Consider the following 22244-nt stretch of genomic DNA (forward strand, 5'->3'; position numbering starts at 1 on the left):
ACTCTCATATATTTTCTTCAAAATCATAATATATGAGGTATCTATGCCTTGTCTTTCCAGTGCCTGAAACATTGCCTTATGATTTTAAATGATGGCACACACACACACATTTCCACCTTCCATCAAAAAACATTTCTGCAATAGACTTATCAGTCTGTTCCCAACACCGTTCCCAATGACACAATGGAGCATGCACGAGACTACATTGAGCAGCAACCACTACCCCATAATTTTGAAAATTGTGAAGAAAATGCCATGCCAAGCCAGTAGGTACCCTAGATGGAAAATATATGATGCAGGTTGGGAAACATTCGGGTCACTAGCCAAGTTAGACTGCAACATTATTAAACAAGAATCAATACAAACATCAGTGGCCTGGGTTACTGATAATATTCTTCAAGCTGCAGAAAAGACAATACCTAAAACATCTTTTAACATTAGAATATATTCAAAACCATGGTGGAACAAAGAGTGCCATGAAGCTAAAAAAGAGAGAAATAGATCCTGGAATCTCTTTCGCAAAAATCCAACAACAGACAATCTGATAAAATTCAAGAGAGCCAGAGCTAAGGTCAGGAAAGTGTAAAAAATAAGCAAAAAAGCTGCTTGGATGAAATTTGCATCCACTATAACCATTTCCACACCAGCTACACTTATCTGGAAAAAGATCAGAAGGATGACAAACAATTCTCAAATAAACCCCTCTCCATTGCTAAATTGGAAGGGACAGTTGGTTACAAATAACTTAGATATAGTCAATGTGCTTGGTGAAAATTTTTCGAATACACCTGCTAATTGCGCATACTCGACTGCTTTCAAAACGTACAAGAATGAGGCCGAAAAAATAAAACTAAACTTTTCTAGCAATCAGTGCAAACAATACAACTTGCCGCTCACAATAGCAGAACTAAAACAAACTCTGCTACAGGCAAAACACAGCAAGTAGGTCCTAATGAAATACATTATGCAATGATACAACAGTTAGAGAACAATCCCAGTTAGCCCTGTTAGATCTGTACAACAAAATATACCTTGAAAATTCTTTCCCAAACAATTAGCACCATGCAATAATACTAGCTTTCCCAAAACAGGGAAAAGATCTATCAGACCCACAGAACTATCATCCCATAGCTTTGACTAGCTGCCTAGGCAAGATCTTAGAGAAAGTGGTCAACAATAGACTAACATGGTATCTAGAAAATAATGATCTTCTCAACCCAGAACAATATGGCTTTAGAAAAAAATCGGCATTCCTTAGATGTACTTATACAACTGGAAAATCAAGTAAGAAATGCTTTTCTCAGGAAACAACGCCAAGTCGTGGTTAATTTTGATATCGAGAAGGCATATGATACCACGTGGCAGTATCATATGTGGCGGTATACTTAGAAAGTTACATCAACTTGGCCTTAGAGGACATCTACCCCTCTACATATACAATTTCCTTAAGAATCGGACCTTCCAAGTTCAAATGAACAATACACTTTCCAATATATATTATCAAGAAGAAGGAGTCCCTCAAGGATTTGTACTAAGTGCCACACTTTTTGCAGTCTACTTCAGCACAATAATAGAACAAATCCCAAACAATATCTTTACAACTGTTTATGCTGATGATTTCAGTATTTCTTATCAAGTGCAGCATATGAGAACAATAGAACAGCAATTACAAGTAACCATAAACAGAGTCATAAAATGGACAGAAAGAAATGGATATAGAATTTTGGTGCAAAAGACTGCAAGTATACATTTCTGCAGAAAAGGAATCTCCATCTTGACCTCGACCTCAGGCTGAAAGAACAGATCATCCCAGTTAAAAATGGTTTCCGTTTCTTATTACTTGTTTTTGGCAAAAAATTGACTTTCTAAAGCATATCATTCACATAAGAGTCCACTGTCTGAAGAAAATGAATATCTTGAAGGTCCAATCCGCTATGTCCTGAGGAGCAGACAGGACAATCCTACTATGTTTACATCGCCTTCTCATTCGGTCTAAGTTAGACTATGGTGCCCCAATCTATGACTCGGCAAGACCTAGTGCCCTGAGATGGCTCGACCCGGTACATCACTGTGCACTCCTTTTAGCCATTGGAGCTTTCTGCACCTCACCCACGCAGAGCCTGTACGCTGAAGCCCAAGAACCTCCTCTACAAATCAGAAGACAAAATCAGTTACTTTCTTATGCAGTCTCAAGTTCGAATAGCAAAGCTTAATAAATTCTATAATTTATCTAATTTCTTATGCAGCTAAAATAAAATCCTTGCCAGGTCACCCTCTACAGAAAACTCTTTTTGCATCTGATTCTCATATGGGAGTGGCAATTTACTTTTCTGACATTGCACTGACCCAAAAATTCCCCAAAAGACTGCAGTAATTATACTGCAGAACTGCAAGCCGTTATGTTAGCACAAAACCAAATCAACCATTAAAGTTTCCAAAACAGCATAATTTTCACTGACTGCCGTAGTTCCATGATGGCAATACAAAATATCAATTCTAACAAACATCCACTACAACAGCAAATTCAATACAGAATATCAAAACTCTTTGAACAATGTCGTAACATTAGATTTTGCTGGATCCCAAGTCATGTCAGAATACATGGTAACAAGCAAGAAGACAGAGCTGATAAAAAAAAAAAAAAAAAAAAAAAGCCAACAACAACATTTCTGCATCAGAATATATCCCTTTTTTAGAGAACAAACAAGTTATTCATCACAGTGGGATACATCACTGACAACAGCAATGGCAAATACTAACCACTAACGGCGCCTCCGTAGCCGGGTGGGCAGGAGCATCAGTGCGTAGCACACACTTCTTGATTAGACTGCGGTTCGAGCCCGTGACCACCAAATATGGAGGATGCGGAAAGGTCAGGGAATGACCACCGCATATCCCCGGAGCAATATGGCCTTAGTTGCTAATGCTCCTTAAAAAAAAAAAAAAAAAAAAAAACCAAACTAACCACTAACAAATTGCATCAGATTAAAAGATTATTCCAACCATGGAAATCCAACATATAGAAAAATAGACACGATGAAGTGATACTTGCAAGGTTAAGAATAGGACACATGCATTTCAGCCACTCTTATCTTTTGCGAGGAGAGGATCTCCCCCCCCCCCACACCTATGTCCTATCTGTCGCACACGACAAACAGTAAAACGTACTGATTACTTGTCCAGCTTTTGCAGATGAGTGCCGAAACTAACATTAAAGACTAACATCATGCTTCAAAGAGTTAAACAAACATCACTCCCTCACTCTCAAAACCATACTGGAAGATAGGAAAAATATAGCAGAATTTTTTTCAGTTCCTCAAGAAAATAAATTACTATAATCAAATATGAAACCAAATATTATCTCTGAAGCAAGCTATAGTCACTCTGTGACTCTTGGAAACTATTAGCAGCAAAATACGAATTAGAACAAAACCGTTGTATAAAATCTTACAGGCGCATTTTAGTCGCAGTAGCTCTTGCGCCAAGAATTCTTCGATCAATCAATCTTGTGAAATCTTCTTATGTCCTCTCCGAGTCTCTTTCTAATGGCTTTGCATAACTCAGTGTACTTACTCAGTTTTCTTCTTGTTAGTGTTTATCTTGCTCTTCATTTGTCATCTTCGGTTCATCATGACAAGTGTTTCTTGACTAATTTTTTCTTTGAATTTCTTTTTACCTATATAGGCTTCTTAGGCGCCTCCGTAGTCAGGTGGGAAGGAGCAGCAGTGCGTAGCACACGCTTCTTGATTAGACCGGGGTTCGAGCCCGTCACCACCAAATATGGAGGATGTGGAAAGGTCAGGCAATGACCACCGCATATCCCGGAGCAATATGGCCTTAGTTGCTAATGCTCCTAAAAACCAAATAACTAACTAACTAACCTCCTAAAAACCAAAACAACAACAACAATATAGGCTTCTTGGGCTTTATTACTTTCAGAAAGTTGTAGTATTCCTCGTTGATATCTTGGTCCTGAACAGTCTGTAGAAGCTCAAACTTGTTCTTCAGTTCCAGTACATACTGCTTTTTCTCCTCTTCTTGTTATCTCAAAGACCTTTGTATTATTTACTCGAGTCAGTTTTTTCCTTTCCTTCATCTATATCAAGTGTACATCTTGCTAAGCCGACCGGGCTAGCCGAGTGGGTAAAGTACCTGCCCGGCAACCCAAAGGTCGCGGGTTCGATTCCCGCCTCGGGCTTGGATCAAAGTACTGCAAAAACCTTGGGAGGTGCAATATGGCCACAGAAGCCGATGCACCAACAACTATCAAATCAAAAAAAAAAAAAAAACATCTTGCCATTCTGTGATCACTTCCAACATTTATCTGATTCAGGACAGTAACATCATTCACACTATATCTTCTGTTAGTGAGAATGAAGGCCCCAGGTGCCAAGCGAATTCGAGGTCAAGCATTCCTATTGCGAATTAAGTAGTGATTTTCCCAGTGATAAGTTCTTTTTAAGTTATATCGTTTACTATCAGCAGTTCATTTATAAACCAGTTCTACACTTGAAAAGCCTTAAGTAAGAACAAAGAGGGGAAATTCAGCTTTCTTCTTTATTACATATATTTCTTTATTTACTAATCAACTGACTTTTCTATCCGCTTGGTCTCCTTGCGGCACTGCTCCCGCCTTCCCGTGCCCGGGCTGGAAACCTGCGAGGGAAAGTTAACCTCCAGGGCAAAAAGGATCTAACCATGGAATACAACAATTATCCTGCACTTGAGCAGCCTAGGTGCTCATCTAGTACTGTCAGCGATGCTGATCATGAATCTAACTATGATGCAACAAAATCAAAAAGAATGTGTAAGAACCCAGAACAATAGGAATGCCCATCATTCCTTATCTTACACTCTCTGTCAGATAAATCTATCAGCACTTTATCACCATTTCTCATACAGAAATGCTTAGAAAATGTGGCAGGCTCTCTCAAAATGGTGAGAAGACTGAGATCCAGAGACCTATTGGTTGAAACAGCAAATCTTCACTCACTGCTCACCTTTTTCAGTCACATCTTCCTTGAATATTCTTTCCTCAGTTCCTGGCATCAATCCTATATAATAGCAATTCCCAAACGAGGGAGATCAGTTTATTCCTCAAAACTATAGACCCATTTCTCTCACCATTTGCTTAAGTAAAACTCTGGAAAAAATAATTCACTCACATGGTATCTTGACTCCAAAAACCTAATCTGTGATAATCAATTTGGTTTCAGAAAAAATCAATCAGTCCTGGATCTCATGGTCAAAGTAGAAACAAACATCAGGAATGCATTCATCTGAAATGAGCATCTCGTCATGGTATGCCTTGATATAGAGAAAGTGTTTAGACACCACATGATGTTTTGGTATCCTGAGAAATCTGCATTCCCTTGACTCGAGAGGGCACTTACCATATTTTATACAGAACTTCCTTCAGGTCCTTTCAAGTTCGATACCGACAAGTCCTCTCCCAAACATATGTACAAGAAGAAGGGTCCCACAGGGCTCTGTGCTCAGTGCCACCTTATTCGCAATAAGAATAAATCGCATGACTAAAAATATTCCCAGCACTGTGAGTTCATACCTCTATGCCAATGATCTCACAGTTTCATGCAGTTCACAAAACATGACCTTCATTGAGTGGCAGCTCCAATTTTCAATTAATAACATTCAGCTATGGATGGCACAGAATCGACTCGCTTGTTCAAAATGTAAAGTAGTTCACTTTTGTAACAAACACAAAATGCATCCAGATCCAGAGCTACACTTAAAAAATCATCCTATCTCAGTTGCAAACAGCATTCATCTCCTTGGCCTAGTATTCAATAGAAAATTGAACTTCTTGGAATACATCAAATATTTACAGATGTCATGCCAGAAAAAAATGAACATACTCAGAATTATTTCTTCAACATCGTGGGGTGCAGATAGGTGCACGTTACTTCATTTGTATAGAACTCTAATCAGATCTTGCCTTGATTACAGTGTCCCAGTATATGATTCTGTTAGGGAGAGCATGCTAGCATGGCTTGCCCCTGCTCAACTTTCTGCCCTGAGGATAGCTATAGGCACTTATAGTACTTCGCCAATTCAAAGTCTTTACATTGAAGCTCATGAGCTTCCCCTAAGCCTCAGGAGAAAGATGTTATTTCTCAACCATACAACTAAAGTCCAAAGTCTACCTACCCATCCCATCAGACCGTAAATTAATGGCCCTCGGTTCACAGTGTACTATAGAAATACAGGGCAGTTCAGCCTACTGCTCTCAGATTTCAGGCATTATTACAAACTTGAAATATACATTTTGACAAAAGTTCTTCAAGATGCAAACAGTTCGGATCCCCCATGGTCTTATATTAAACCATCCTGTGACAGTTATTTCCTAAACTGGGAAAGCACTCTCTTGCAAATGTCAACATACAACAACTCCATATTTCCCACACACAAAATTATCTGCATTTTACAAAAATATATACTGATGGGTCAAAATCTGAGAGTGGAGTGGGTGCCGCAGCCGTCTTCCCTCATAAAATCTCCGTATCCCTTCCCAATGAATGCAGCAGTTATACAGCTGAATTATACACCATCAAACTTGCAACAGAAAATATTCTCCATCTGTCGATCCAAAAAAGCATGATATATATGGACTCCCAGAGTGTGCTTATAGCTTTACAGAACATTTTTTCTCAAACACGTACTTTAATAAAATTCATAAAATTCAAACTGATACACATTCAAGAACTCTAGCGAGGGGTCATTTTCTGCTGGATACCAGGAAATGAATGTGCAGACTACGCTGCTAAACATCCATCCAACAGAGAATCATTAGTATTATGTTCCATATCTTGACTACAAAAGTAATATATGAAGAATATGTAGGGAACAATGGACAATTCAATGGCAAGCCCAAACGCCTAATAAACTCCTCCAAATAAAACCTGAACCGTAGTTATGGTCCTCCAGGTTCCGTGTAAATAGAACGGAGGAAGTAATCTTAACCAGAGCATGAATTGGCCGCAGTCAACTTACCTACCTTTATCTCCTCACAGGTAATGATCCTCTGCAATGCACACAGTGTAACTCTCCTCTTATAATGAAACATCTTGTTGAGTGTACTTTGTACGCCACTACCCGCCAAGTCTCATTTGGCTTCCTTCCAAATCTTAAAGAACCCCTGACACTCAACCACATCATAAGTAATGTTGTTAATCTGCTGGAATTTTTTCATTTTATTAAAAAGATAAAATTATATCACTGTTTTTGACTGTCATAACAGTCACAATGCATGTGTAACATTCATAACATTGATTAGTACAATATGGCCTAAGTCGCCCTTGCACCAAAAAACAACAGCGAAGATAAAGTCGATTTCATTAGTTGTTAATCCATTTTGGCTCTGCCATGTCCACTTTCTGTTCACCCTTTTCTTGAAAAAGTGTTCATTACTGACAGTCCTTGAGATTCTGCAAATTCCACAGGTCTTTCATTTCTTTCACCAATTCCAAAATTTCCTATAGTTCTGCCCTGTTTTGTCAGCTTGGTGCTCAGTTTTACATTCACCTTGTGTTACTTGCAGACAATCGCGCATGAGCCAACGCAAAAATCGCATTATAGTCGCATTGTTCCCTAATACATCAATCAATCACGTTGGAGCAAATTCGCGTAGTGAAAATGCATGTTATAGCAGAACTGACGGTATTAGGTTTGATCAAAAAGATCTTGTAATTGTTGAGTACATATGTAGGATCAAAATAATTTTTGCTAATAGGTAGCTAAAAGATTGTGAGCAGGGCATACAGTGAAATGCTACAAGTGAGCACTTGTTTTTTTTTTTTTTCCATTTGTTGTGTTTATTAAAATTCAAATCTTCAACCTTGATTTGTGGTGTTTAGGTCATACCCCTTTTTGTTAAAAATGCAAGACAAGGTCTCTATGCTTCTTTTGTCTGTGAGAATACATGGAACCACTTGATGCTTATTCAACTCATGCCCAGATCCGCACTCAAAATGGCTTGGACTCAACCAAATGAGACTTCTCTTCAGCAATTTCTATGTAATAAAGTGTTTTTCAACTAGTGTTATGTGTGCATTGCTGAAGTGTTCCACAAAATGTTCTTCCATAAATTAGCACTTACATTTTGATTTTAATTTCTTACACATTTTAAAGTGTTCTATTACTCAAAAAAAAGTTGAGAAACACTGATGTTAAACCACCATGATTTATTCGAAAGATTATGTAGCGAATTCTATAACAAATAAATAGTTATATATGAAAAAAAAAAACAGTAAATCAAATGTTAAACTTACTTAATAGCATGTCTAAGGAATACTATTTATTACTGCTCTGTCAGAATAAAATAAATTTGTATGGTATTATAATGCCTCTGAACTTAGAAATATCCTGGTTATATTATCAAAATGATGTACTGTTAAAGAGGATAGTTATTGAAGCTGATATGGTATGGTGCATAATGTGGTTTTGTGAATAATTGCACAGTCCAGATTGGGTGAAATTTATGGGGGTGTTTTCTTCAGTTGTCTGGAAGCATCAGAAAGTGGGCTCTCATTGCAACACTTAATTCCTCTTCTAGTTGTGTTTTCCATGTTCGTGTAGCAAACTTACTTGGAACAGAAGCAGAAAATGGTTATGCAGAATTTTAATGATTATTAATGGCAACATTAATTTTTTTTATATATATTAAATTGTAATCCATGTTAGTATTTTTACCATAGCACTCAACTGTTCTTGTCATGCAGGATAGGTGTGTTGCTTCTTGTCTATTTCCATACTTACAGTGCGGACAAAAAACTGCATCACTCGTGAATTTTGTTATGTGTTTTGCACTGCATTGTGAGTTGCAGAAATGTTCGAAATGCATTTGTTAGATGGGATATATATCTTTGTGAATGAAATCCCATAAAAAAAACTCCACCCGATATACCTAATTGCCATAAATATCTTCCCAAAGGGTAAAATACATAATTAATGGAAATATGAGAATTCGTGCAAATGGCGATCATCACAACCAAACATACATTTTATTGCATTTATGTGTACAAGCTGAAATGACCAGTTAATGCAATAGTATTATGTACTGTAAATCAGCAAAATAAATCCTCAGTATTTTGTTCTTCCTCCTCAAGCTGCATTTACAGCCTTGCAACAATCTGGCATAGAATTAATCAACTTCTGGATATACAGTTGCCCAATTTTGTGGTAACACACCCTTACAATGCTCTCCTGCAGCTGAATCTTATTTGTTGGCTTCTTCTGAGCAATTTTAGACAACATTATGTACCAACAATTTTCAATAGGCTTCAAATCTGGACTGTTGCCAGGCCAGTCCAACACTGTAATGCCAGCATTTCTGAGATATGACTGCACCTTAAGGGAGAAAAATGAGGGAAAGCATTGGTGTAAGTATGTTTTAAGCCTTGTGAGACAAGAAGACAAACTCATCATTAAATCTAAATAGCATAAAACTTGCCAATTTTGCTGTGTGGCAAGGTGCTGAGTCCTGTTGAAAAATGTAGTTTTGGACGTCTGTGTGGTGATCCCTAATAATGGGTTTCGGGCACTCCTCCAAGGTAGCAGTGTAGGTTTCTGCATTCACTGTTCCATTAATAAACTTATTTTGCCCCACCCCTTTGCTTGTTATGCATCCCCCACCATCTGACTGGTGGGGAACTTTACAGTTGGTGTTATGCAGTCAGGATGGTATGCCTCTGATTTTCATCTTCTGACATATCGCTTCCCATCCGAGCCATGCAGGTTAAATTTCGATTCGTCAGAAAAGGTGATGGTGTTCCATTGCTGTTTGTCCATGAAACATATGTTTTAACCAAAGCAAGTCGCTTCTTCCTCATTTGTTGGGTCAACAAAGGCTTCTTCTTCTTGGACCAATAGGCATGCAGACCACATTCTGAAAGCTATCTTTGGATAGTTTGTGCATTTGTTTCAACACCAGAGGCCACCTCAAAGTCCAATTTTAGATCAGGAAAGCACTAGCGTCCCAATTACGAAGGCATAGCCATTTTAAATATTGATCTTGGGAAGGCACAGTCACTCTCCTATGGCCTGATCCAAGTTGTCTCTTCACATCACCAGTTTCATGTTTTAATTTCAGCACCCGAGATACTGTTGACTGGTGGCAGCCTGTTTTATCAGCTATAGCATGCGTAGAAAGCCCTTCCTGGGACAGAGCAATAGCCACACTTTTTTTTCTTGGTGTCAACTGAACATATGGAGCCATCCTTACACCTCTGCAAAACAGGATACTAATGAGCATGTATACCCTTCCAATGCCATATTTATAGAAACAGCTGATACAATACCTTACAATTACTGTCTGATGCAATACCTTTGCTTTGCGACAAACAAAATGACTTTAATTAAACAATATCTTATACGTTTCACTACAAATGTTACTTCTTTTAAGGTGATACAGTTTTTTTTTGTCTGTCACTGTAAATGTCAACTGGAGTTAAATTGCAAATAATAAGAGAATCTTGCCATCTTCAAAGATCATAAAGATATTATCTGCTGTCTTCTACAGGATGCCAGATAATTTTTTTAAGGAACACAATATATCCTTATTTCTCACTGATATCCATCCATGATAATCTAGCAGCTTATTCATTAAACTAATACGCAATGCCTACATGCTGCTTTTGATGTTTGGATTCTGGCAGGAATATCTACAAATATTCTGTATCACTGATTGCCCTTTCTTCAAGTGTTTTAATGTCAAATGAGTATTCAGGATGTGACTTTGCAGCTGTAGCACTGTTCGCATGGAACTAAATAATGGTGTTAATGGTATGTCCATTTGGCAATGTTGGGGTTTTGATTCCTCACTCTCATTCTGATATCTTTCAGCATGATTATTACACAACATCTGGTCAATGGAGTTACATCATCTGCACTAATTTTGTAGTGTTGTAAACACATTAAAAAAAAAAAATCACTCAATACAACCTGTGGGGTATGTGAATCATTTTAAAAACTGATTTTAATCTGATGTGGTCAGATTAAATTTTTTTAATCTGATGTGACATTGTCTTACTAGTTGAATTTATAGTTGATTTGCTGTCTAATCTTGTTTCATTAGATGAAAATGAAGCAACAACTTCATTCCTGGCATTACTGGGTCATTGGGATAGAGAAGAGCTAGAAGAGAAATTAGCACAAAGAGTTCAAGTTTCAACTAGAGCAGTGGGGAAAGTTTTACAGGCTTTTGATCGCATTGTTCAGCGTAACCACAAAATTATGCTTGCACTCAAGGGTGAGCCTGGTGAAGGAGGTAAAAAGCTGTTTATCCTAAAATAATTTTACTTGAAAATTTGCCCATTATTTATTTATTATTATTTTTTTATGTATCTTCACTGAATGATAAGCCAAATTGAAGGTGTATTTTATGTTATACGAGAGGATTCTTTTAAAAGTAATAACACTTTCTGTTTTATTGTGATGAATTATTCAGAAATAACGTAATGAAATTCTACAGAATTAAATTCGAACAATTCTCTTGGTACTTGTTTAGGTTGATGTGAAAGGGCCTTACCCCATAATGGTTAAAATGGTAAAAAAAAATTGTTAAAATGGTAAAAAAAAAAAATTAAAAGAAAAAGAAATCCAGACCTGAATAAATAATCATAACCTAAATTTCCAAGATGAAAACCATCCATGATTTTACTTAAGCAATAAAATTTAAATGCACTTTACCTGTGTTTATTGCAGCCATATACAGGTAGCAAAGCATCAAGTATTTCCATGTTCTCTATTTGTTTTCCTTTTCCAGACAGAAGAAGACAGACATCAAGAAATGGACATATTTCCCTGTGTCCTGGTGATCTCTTGTTTATATAGTGAAGCCCCCCCACATCTTATGTTCAGATTTCCTTCCACTGGTCTTTGAACAAATTAATATTTTTCTTCACTTTCTTTCCATTTGTTGGGTGTTTCATGCTTGTACCACAGCAGTTTCACCTTGGATTCTTTCAGTGAAGCTGCCTTTCTCTCCAGCTCCATAACAGATTTCCACTGCTTTCAGTTTTAGGAATTCATTTATTGAGCACCTGTAGTTGTGTGTGTATAAAACATTTCTCATATTTAATACATTTCATATTCAATCAACGTCTTTAGTATTGTGTTCTTTGTTCCACAAAATTCTGTTAACTTTGCAGTTTTGGTGACACTACATCTAACAAGCATAAACTTTCTTTTCAGTTACTAGAAGTTTATGGGTTTTTTGAATTCTACTTGGAATATGCCAATATTTCTTAATTTTTAATGGTTACTATATGCATGTGTGTTTAGTTTTTAATTTAAAAAAAAAAATTAATTCAGTTTAAAAAAAAAAAACTATTGTAGGCATAAGATATAAATATGATGCTCTTCTGTTTACCAGTTCATAAAACCTTTAAACACAAAATTTAAAACCCGCTCACGTGCATGTATTTCCACTTATTTTATGTATAAATAGTTTTTAAAAATATACATATATTAATTGCTGTGCTTCATTTTCAGTTTTTTCAAAATTGCCAATAAACACTGATGAATGTTAATTTTGAATATTACACAACGCTACATCTGTCCTGAGTGGTTAGCACTTTCCATGTATCCATGTTTATTATTCAGAAATAATAATGAATATTTGAAATGAGTCTTTCAGAAATATTAGTTTACGACTGTTAGAAATGGTTAATAATCTTTAGAATATAGTTTTAATAATAATTCGTACTAGAAACAAACACATAATGCACATTACTCTCTTTACCAAGTAATTATCACTTCCTATGTTTATTATTCAAAAATAATAAAGAATTTTCAAATTAATGTTTCAAAAAGATGTTGTTTAGGACCATTAGAAACTATCAATAGTTAGATTACGTGAGTGAGTTTTATAAATAACTTGAACTAGAAACAAACAAATTCTACTCTTTTTAGCATCAGCAGCAGTCCGTTTCCTATGCTATCATTACTCTGAGTTAAACGTAGTAGAACAGAAGCGGTGGACTGTACCTGCTGCTTGCAATCACTTTTGGCGCCTCCGTAGCCAGGTGGGAAGGACCAACTGTGCATAGCACATGCTTCTTGATTAGACCGGGGTTCAAGCCTCACCACCAAATACGGAGGATGTGGAAAGGTCAGGGAATGACCACCGCATATTCCCGGAGCAATATGCTCCTAAAAATGCTCCTAATGCTCCTAAAAACCAAACAACAAACAAACAAACAATCACTCTTAACTCTGGCAAAACAATAAATAAAAAATTCTTAAAACCATACCAGTTAAAAATTTGTATGTATTTAGGAAGTTACAGAAAATCACAGATTTTTTCTTCAGCCAACAATTAAAATTAATGTGGGTTCCTTATTTTCAAGTAACACCTCACAGATGTAATTTTGACACTCCTGTGTGGTTTAACTTATCATGTCCTTTTTGTTTTCTAGCATTTATCTGTTATAAGCAGTGCTTTTTTTTGTGACAGTACGGCGTACCGGCACCTTTATTAACAGTGATGTGTGACATTTGGATGCAGTGCACTTTGAAATTTGTAATATTCCGTAAATTTTTTTCACATGTTTATCTACTATTCAAATAAGCTTAAAATTATTTAACTAAATTTACAATTTTCCCTGTCTATTGTTAAGATATTTTCTATATAAAACTGTATAACCATTTTTTATAATTCTAAATTACTCAGTCGGACCTCTGTTTAATTATTTTGAATTCCCCTTGGAAGTTACATTTAAAATAGTTTCCATTGAGTGAGAAAATTTTCATACAGCAAACAGATTAGGAGAGAATTAACTCGGTACGCCCTGTTCGCACTTCTGACCTTCAGGCAATTAGTGCTGCTGCGCGAATTAAGAGAGTTGAAGGGATTACCATTCCAACTTAGTGGTACCTGGTAAAAACTATCCGACCACCTGTCCCACATATGGAGAAGTCGCGCTGGTCTGCAGTGAACAGATCAAGGTGTATTCCAAATGGGCTTTGGTCCACCTACTGCGGTGGTGTGCAAACATATCCCGTAAAAAAAAAAAAAAAAAAAAAAGGGTAAACTGCAGCCATTATCAACCCACTGCAGGATAGAAGCCTCTTGAACAATTCATGCTGAGGGACATGGACCATAATCTACTACGCTGGTCCAGTGTGGGTTGGCAGATCAACCGTATTTAGCAGTCAGGGGCTTGAACACCGGTTTACTCAAAGAGCATGTGCTACTGCACTCCCACCCCTGACCACTAGGCTATGGAGGCCTTTTCCCTTATAGGGGCCATATTCAAAAAAATTCAAAGTTAGATTTCTTTAGTGTGTTACATTTTCCATATCTTGTTGCATGTAAAAGTAAAATTGAAAATATTCGAAAATTTTATTAAGTACATTACACAATTACATTTACTGAACAAAACATTTAATTAGATTTTTTTTTGATAATTAACAAAATTTAAAATGCTGTTTTAGTTCACTTTCCGGGTGGAACGTAGGTTGGACACAGCTGTGAATCAACTGTAAGCGCCCCGTTCAAGAATTAGAAAAGTGATTTTCTTTTACCCCGACAAATAATCATCTGTTGTTTAGCAGAAGGGCATTATCGACATTTTTCCCTTTCTCTGTTTACGTAGTCACAGCACCTGAATATCCAAATGACACTGACATTTTGGACAGTTTCAAAAAAAAAAAATCAAATTTAAGAACTAGTGACAATACCGATGATGAGAGGAGGACAACGAAGGTATTAAACCTTCTAAGCATGAATTATTGGCATTTGGTGAAAATGAAGTTAGAAAATTATCAATTAGGTTACAGTTAAATGCAATTCGTGGATTTGGGGGTACCTAATTGAAAAGATGATTTCGGAAGAATTGAAGAATTTGATGGACTGTCTGAGTACGATACTAATTTCATCGAGTGAATGTGAACGAGGATTTTCACAAATGAATCTGATTGTCAGCCCAACCAGAGCTTCGTTGATGACAAAAACAGTTTCTTCACTACTGTTTCTTAAAATTGTATGACCACCGCTGACCTGCTTCGATCCAGCAAAATATGTCAATTTGTGTCTGCTTTGGAAACGTCATTCAGCAACTGACACACAGCAAAGAGGAAGAAAAGAAGTCAGCATAGGATGTCGGATGGAAACTTAATAAAAATTTGGAATATTCTACAAAAACTTTATTATAAAATTATTTTTACTTATGTTATTTATTTTTGCTTATTATTTTTAGGGGCCATAGTCTAACAAAGGACCCTTAAAATGTCACTCGGTTGTCTGCCTGTCCATCCGTCTGAGACAACATTGTATCTCTGGAACCATTCAACCTATTGACTAGAAATTTTGCATTGGTCTGCACATCAAGTGGGCCAACATAACACCATATTGATCATTGTTGACAAAAATTTGTCTGAGAAATGTAGGGGGATTAAAATGTGGGGGGATAAAATGTTGTCGACAACCTACCTATAGCTACACCTTTGGAAAGAGCTCAACGAGTATGTTTAAAATATAATTTTAAAGTATTTTTAAAATTAAAAATGGCGGCGCCAGACTGGAAAATGTGAGCAATTTTTGCGTCCCCCTCTATTTCCGTCGCTAACGGAGCTAAAAATTTAAAAATCACATTAGCTATGCTTTATTCGATGCTTATCAAGGGAAAACTATTCCAATTGAAATCTATCATTTATTTTTGTGTTAAAATTAAAAATCTAATTTTTTATTGCACTTTGATAGTGCACCTCTTTGTACTAAGTAACTCTCCTTTTGGTAACAAAAAGGTTGCTAAATAGTTAGTTAATAATTCTATAAAGGTCATTTATAAATTTTGCGACCAGAAGTATTTTTAACATTTTTCAAAGCTGGAATTGTCCCAGCAAGGAGATACTTAGAGAGCCAGTGTTGAGGCAGTGGTAGTGGAGAGGCACCTGTGCAGAGTCTTGCACGGCCCTCACCTGCCAGTCGCTTCCCCCCCCCCCCCCCAAGACTTTAATCGCTTCTCCAGGAAGAAGTCAGAGTCGCTTCTCCCACCCTTGGCATTCACAACAACTGGAAAGACTCAAATAGACAACGTTTTCGTTATTTCCTAAGTTTTAGGCCAAGCTGGGGTACTAGAAACTTTTTTCAGTTACCATAAAGCTCTCTATTTGAGATACTACACTAACGACCATTCGTGTCATCCTGAGTGCCCGGCACTCAGTAGTTGACCGATTTATTTACTTATTTTATTCACATTTTACTTTTCTATATATACTTGAATAATTAATTTATACTTAATAAACTGTGTTAATATACTACATTTGTTGTTCTTATTCCAAAAGCATTACTACGAAAGTAACAATATCAGGAAAAAAAAATTTTGGAGTACTACTTTTCATATCCTTTTAATTTTCAATTTTTCCTGATAGCAAAGAATGAGTACTGGCACCTATTTTTTTTTTTTTTTAATTTTCAATTTTTCCTGATAGCAAAGAATGAGTACCGGCACCTATTTTTTTACAAAAAAATCACTGGTTATAAGTATAAGTAAAACTGATGAAAGACTGGTTAAAAGAAATTAACCTGATAAAAAAAAATCTGACTGTGAGAACAAAGTTTTCTCAGAGTAAAAATATTTTATTATCAGTTTTCTCATCATATGGAAAATTCCTTCATCATAGGCTATTAACTAGTTGCCTAAAAGTGATATGCAAATGAAAGCAATTATCATTGGATCTCTGTACTATCATATTCCTTGTTAATAATTCTAGCACTATTTAAACATATAACTTAAGTTATATGTTAAATTGTGTGTATTGGTAATCCTGCTTAAGCAGGATTACCAATACACAGTGCTGCCATTGGAAAACAAGATTGATGTTATGAGTGTTGGTGTTGCCATATGCTATAAGTAAACATGGAGTGAATGTTCTTTGAGTACTGCAGTCAGTGGAAATTGCCGCCATTTTAGAATGTAGTGCAAGCTGAGCTGCACATCTCTTCTGTGTTGTGGAGGGACAAAAGAACAAAGAACAAACATCAAGTTTAGTGTTTGGCTGGGCAAAAGTGCCACAGAAACATTTCAAATGGTGAAGCAAGAGTATGGACAGAATTGTCTGTCTCGTACATATGTGTTCGAGTGGCATAAACATTTCGCCCATGGAAGAGAATCACTGGAAGACAATGAATATCTGGGCCCAGCAGAAACAGTTAGAACGCCAGAGTTGATTGAAATGATGCAGGAAATCATTACCAATGACCGATGTGAAACGCTCCAAATGATTTCAGAAGAGCTGTGTATTAATAAGGAAACCATTTGACAAATAATAACCCAGGATTTGAAAAAAACGAAGGTCTGCACGCAGTTTGTTCTGCATTACTGGGTCATTGGGATAGAGAAGAGCTAGAAGAGAAATTAGCACAAAGAGTTCAAGTTTCAACTAGAGCAGTGGGGAACAGAGAACACTGCAGAGAACTCATTGAGGCCACTGAAAGCATACCGAACTTTTTGAATTTGATCGTTTTGAGTGATGAGATATTTTTTCAGTACATGCCCCCAACAAACTGTTTCCCAAAGCCAAAAAGTTCATCAAGAAAGATCAAAAATCAAAATTATGCTCATCACTTTCTACAATAGCAAGGGAATTGTTCACAAAGCGCTCAGGCCCAGTGGCCAAAGTGTTATTGCTGCCTACTATTTGGACATTTTGAAACATTTGTTGCATCGGATAACTTACGTGCAAAATTAATTTCCCAACACCAGACTCTAGCGCTGCTCGCTCAATAAACAGATGGTAGGTGTTATTGGTCTGGAGCCAAAATCAAGAAGGATATATTGATTGACAGGTAGGAGTGGCAAACAATGAAATGATTGGTGGTGGGCATGACAGGGGACAAGCTACTGTGTAGTCATTGGTTGGCATTATAATGTGTATTTATGAGTAAAGAACAGTGCATAATAGTTTTATAATGAACGGTAAACAGGTAATAGTAGTGATGAATCTTTTAAAGATGGAATAAATTTGTAAGGAAAATAAAACATTGGTTGATTTTTTGATGAAAACTAAATTAATAAAAGTTTTGTTCTGTTCCTTTTTATGTTCTCAATTATGTTTTTTTCTCATTATTAAAAGCAGATTTTTGGAGTTCATGAGTGTTTTTACTATACTGTTGATTTAGGTTTGGTTACGAAAAAAGAAAAAGGTTTCTTTATTTTTCGTTATATTTCGTAACCTGACCTTAAATGGTGGGTTAGGAAATAATATAAGAAAAGAAAGAAAGATATTTTATATATATATATATATATATATATACAGTAAACCCCCGCTATTCGCGGGGGTTACGTTCCTGAGATATGTCGCGAATACCGAAAACACGAATACTGAGTTATGGCTCCCATAGTAATAAAGGGGTTCCGTTCCAAAGTATGAAATATATAAGAAAAACTAGTCTAAAATTTTGTCTATGTATGTATTATATGTACCTTCATAATATGACTATGTACATAGACAGTACATAGTGAAATGCAAGCATATGGCATCAAAATGAAAATAAGAAACAATTTAATATTAAATGTAATATTTATTAGAAATTTCAAACCAGCGCCTTTGCTAGCAAAAAAAACTTATCCCGCCAGTGCTATCGTTTGTTTGTGATTTGGTTTTTAGGAGCATTAGCAACTAAGGCTATATTGCTCCGGGATATGCGGGGGTCATTCCCAGACCTTTTCCGCATCCTCCGTATTTGGTGGTGACGGGCTCGAACCCCGGTTTAATCAAGAAGCGTGTGCTACGCACTGCTGCTCCTTCCCACCTGGCTACGGAGGTGCCTCCAGTGCTATCACCAGTTTTGCTAAAGTGTTGATAAAGGAGTTTTGCCTTTTCACGAATGATGAGTGAACTTAACGGAATTTTATTTTGAGTTTGGTCTTCTATCCACAGATTTAAAGCTTTTTCCATTTTTTTCTAATTTAACATCACGAGTTACAGAGAAAATTTTTGAAGCAATTAGCGCGTTTTCATGGACACTACGGTGGATTTTTCCTTCCGATTTTTTGATTGATCGTACCGTTGACTCTTGATTTTATAATGTTTTGCCACTGAGGAGACACTTTCACCATTAGAAATTTTATTCGCTAATGTCATCATCACCTTCTTTGATATTTTCACATTTCTCTTGTTATTCGTAGCCATAATTTTGTAGGGGTTAGAAAGAACTTGTCCTCAATAAAGTCACTTTCTTCCGTTAACACACTCAAAAAAGTCTGTTTTACACTGCAAAACGGTAGCTTTATCATTTTTGTAAGCATATCAATTTATAAATTGATAAATTTATTCAATTTATAAGCATATAAATTAAAAGCAAACGACGAAACCTTCCATGACAAGCGCATAACACATACTGAACAAGGATTAGCGAGAAACATCCACGCTCGCAATTTTGTCACCCCTCTCCCCCCACCCACTGAGCGCTGTTTTGACCGGGAAAGATAATTTTAGCTACGCCCATGTTTTTTTATGGCGGAAAATATTCATGGTGCTTTAAAATTCACATTTTTTTAGGTTTCATTTTATATTAAATCGGCGATTGTGAATAGCGGAGGTTTACTGTATATATGTATAGTAAATAGCTGTTGAGGTGTTGATTGACATTATGTTATGTGTATATCTGCACGAGTGTCTTTAAAAATAAAAGTACAGTAATAAAAATAATATTTTGTTAATAAACAATTTATGCGCTAGTCTAAATGTTTCTAAAGAAAAAAGGTTAGGTTACCCCCTCCATTTCGGAAGGGGTTCAGGCTCCCGTGGGATTCAAGTGGAGGTTACCTGACCTTTTTTCACCATTAGGGCATATTATTGAACAAGAAAATAAAAATACAGTCATTAATTTTTTTTTTTTTTTTTTTTATGAATGTATTTCTAAATATGACTGTGATTCTTAAGAAAAAAGGTTAGGTTGCTCCCTCCACTTTGGAGGGGTTCAAGCTCCCATGGGATTCAAGTGGAGGTAGCCTGACCTTTTTTACCATTATGGAAAGCATTCATTAGGGCAAGTTAACATTAGTGCTTCTGAGTGCTACGAAAATGATACTAATCTGATGTTATCGTGTGTTGTGTTCGTGCACCAATCAGCACATTGTTTGCCACGCCTACCTATCAATCAATATGTCGTTCTCAACTTTGCTCCAGACTGATAACACCTACTGTCTGTTTACCGAGCGAGCAGCCCTAGAGTGCAATATCGGGAAACTAATTTTTCACATAAGTTATCTGACATTTCTCATCGTTCTCGTGTTGGCTTTCTTTACCTTCGCTGACAGAAGTTAATTCCTCTTTCATTATAGTGTGTGCCACAAGGCTGTCATTGTTCGGGAGTTTTTGAATAGCAAAAAAGTCTGTTGCGCCCACCATATTCGCAGGACAGCCCTGTACAACTTTTTGTTCCTGAAGTGCAAGGCACCACTGAAAGGCTATTATTTTGATGACATCAACACCATTCAAAGAGCTGTGATGAGAACATTGAACAGTATACCAGTCACGGTCTTCACCAGTTGTTCCATGCACTTCATGGTTATTGCATGTGTGGACACAGGAGGATGCTACTTTGATTAAACCAAGATTAGTTTATTCATAAGTGGGATCGTTATTTTCTTCTAGCATTGGTCTCGTTTTCCAATTTCTGCACTGTGTATATAAAATAAAATAAATCAGCTTGTACTTTTCCAAAAAAAAGAGATAGTGAAACTTCTCTAAGGATAAGTTTCACTATCTCTAGGTCAGAAGAAAATGTTTACTAAACAGAGATGTCTTCTGCTTTGGAAAAGTCAGCATATCCAGTTTCAAGGATTCAGAAAAATGAAATTCACTGTAACTAGCTGCTTGTTTAAAGTTTTTTTATTGATGATTATTGTTTTGTGTTTCAATTAATTAACTTTTAGCAAACACGTAATTAACTTTTAATAAAAAATGAATACAATCTGCTTTGTTTAGAGCTGACTTTTCAACTGGGGATACCTCAGGCATTGCATCCAAAATGGCAGATTTTCGTGTGCTTAGTCTTTAGTAAAATATTTATCGACTAACTGCGAAAATTTACTGATTTTACCATGTATTTATTTCTGATGCTCTAGAATTTATTGTGTTTTGAGAAAACTAAATCAAAATCCAAACTGACCAGCCCTATCATGGTGCTGAAGTGAAGTCATATAATTTCTCCATAAATCACTTGTCATTTCATGTATATTTTTGTCTAGTTTAGCTATCCTAAGTGTAACTTCTAGTCAATGAAAGGATGTCGTGTGCTGTTGGTTACAACATCACATGACAACTAATGTACCGCACTTGACAAATGATAACCATATTCTCCTCCAGAGGTAGCTGTTTGTAATTACTGTTCCACTGAAATACTCTACTGCATCTCCAGCTAAGAGGAGAAACTAGGTGTTTACAGTAATTATTCACTGACAATTCCTGTTTACAAAAATTACTAGGTAACTGAATACTGAATATATCGAAGCGAATATACAGCCAATTTTAACTATTTTCCGCTCTTAGAAACACTGCGTTGTGAGTTTGTGCTGGAGCTGCGTGGTGGTTTTTCCGCTTAACTGTTTTTAATTTTTATTTCACACCATTCAATCATGGATAAAAATTTATCCATGATTGGACAAAAATTTTGCATCTTTTCTGAGAAAAGATGCAAAATGGGAATACCTCAGGCATTGCATCTTTTCTCAGAAAATCCTGAGAAAAGATGCAAACACAAGTCAAGAACACTTCAATATGATAAGACCAGGTGGGAATGTAATCATGACCATTCACTAAGTCCATCTGCCAGCAAATCAGCTCCAAATGAAAACTGCAAACGACATTATCTAAATGAATATTTGAAATATGGCTTCTATTATTGTGGTGATGGGTAGAATCAAATCACTGTGTATGAACAGAAACTCGGCAATAACTGTATTATGAAACCCTCTGTTGATGAGACATTTTGAAATAAATCATCGAGACTTGAAAGGTAAGTGCTTTGCTTATTTCGAAGTGAAAATGAAGTATTACATAAAAAACCTTGTTTGTGAAATCTATATTTGTGTCGTAAAAAAAGAATTATTAGAAGCCTCACTGAAAGCTATTTATCACATTGCTTGTCAAGGAGAGGCCCACACATTGGTAAAAATTTGATAATGCCATGTGCTACTGACTTGTGCGAGACAATATTCGGACGTAAGGAGTGGACCAATCTCAAATTAAAACTTGGTGCATTACTAGAAGAATTT

General features: G+C 36.3%; 1 protein-coding gene across 6 annotated transcripts in view; it reads left to right on the forward strand.

Moving 5' to 3' along the window:
- The window catches only part of Bre1 (E3 ubiquitin-protein ligase Bre1), a 415493-nt gene that overhangs the window by 84452 nt on the left and 308797 nt on the right, over positions 1–22244 (forward strand). For 5 of the 6 annotated variants that reach the window (XM_090376101.1, XM_090376124.1, XM_090376118.1 and 2 more), the window contains exon 6: positions 11093–11284. The exons of the other annotated variant lie outside the window; for it this stretch is intronic. In XM_090376101.1, coding sequence (XP_090232227.1) covers positions 11093–11284 — 192 coding nt within the window. The remainder of the gene's footprint in view (positions 1–11092; positions 11285–22244) is intronic. 6 annotated transcript variants of the gene reach the window in all.

This window comes from Mastigoproctus giganteus, chromosome 1 (genome assembly GCF_048544385.1).
Source record: "Mastigoproctus giganteus isolate SK-2022 chromosome 1, ASM4854438v1, whole genome shotgun sequence".
NCBI lineage: Eukaryota > Metazoa > Arthropoda > Arachnida > Uropygi > Thelyphonidae > Mastigoproctus > Mastigoproctus giganteus.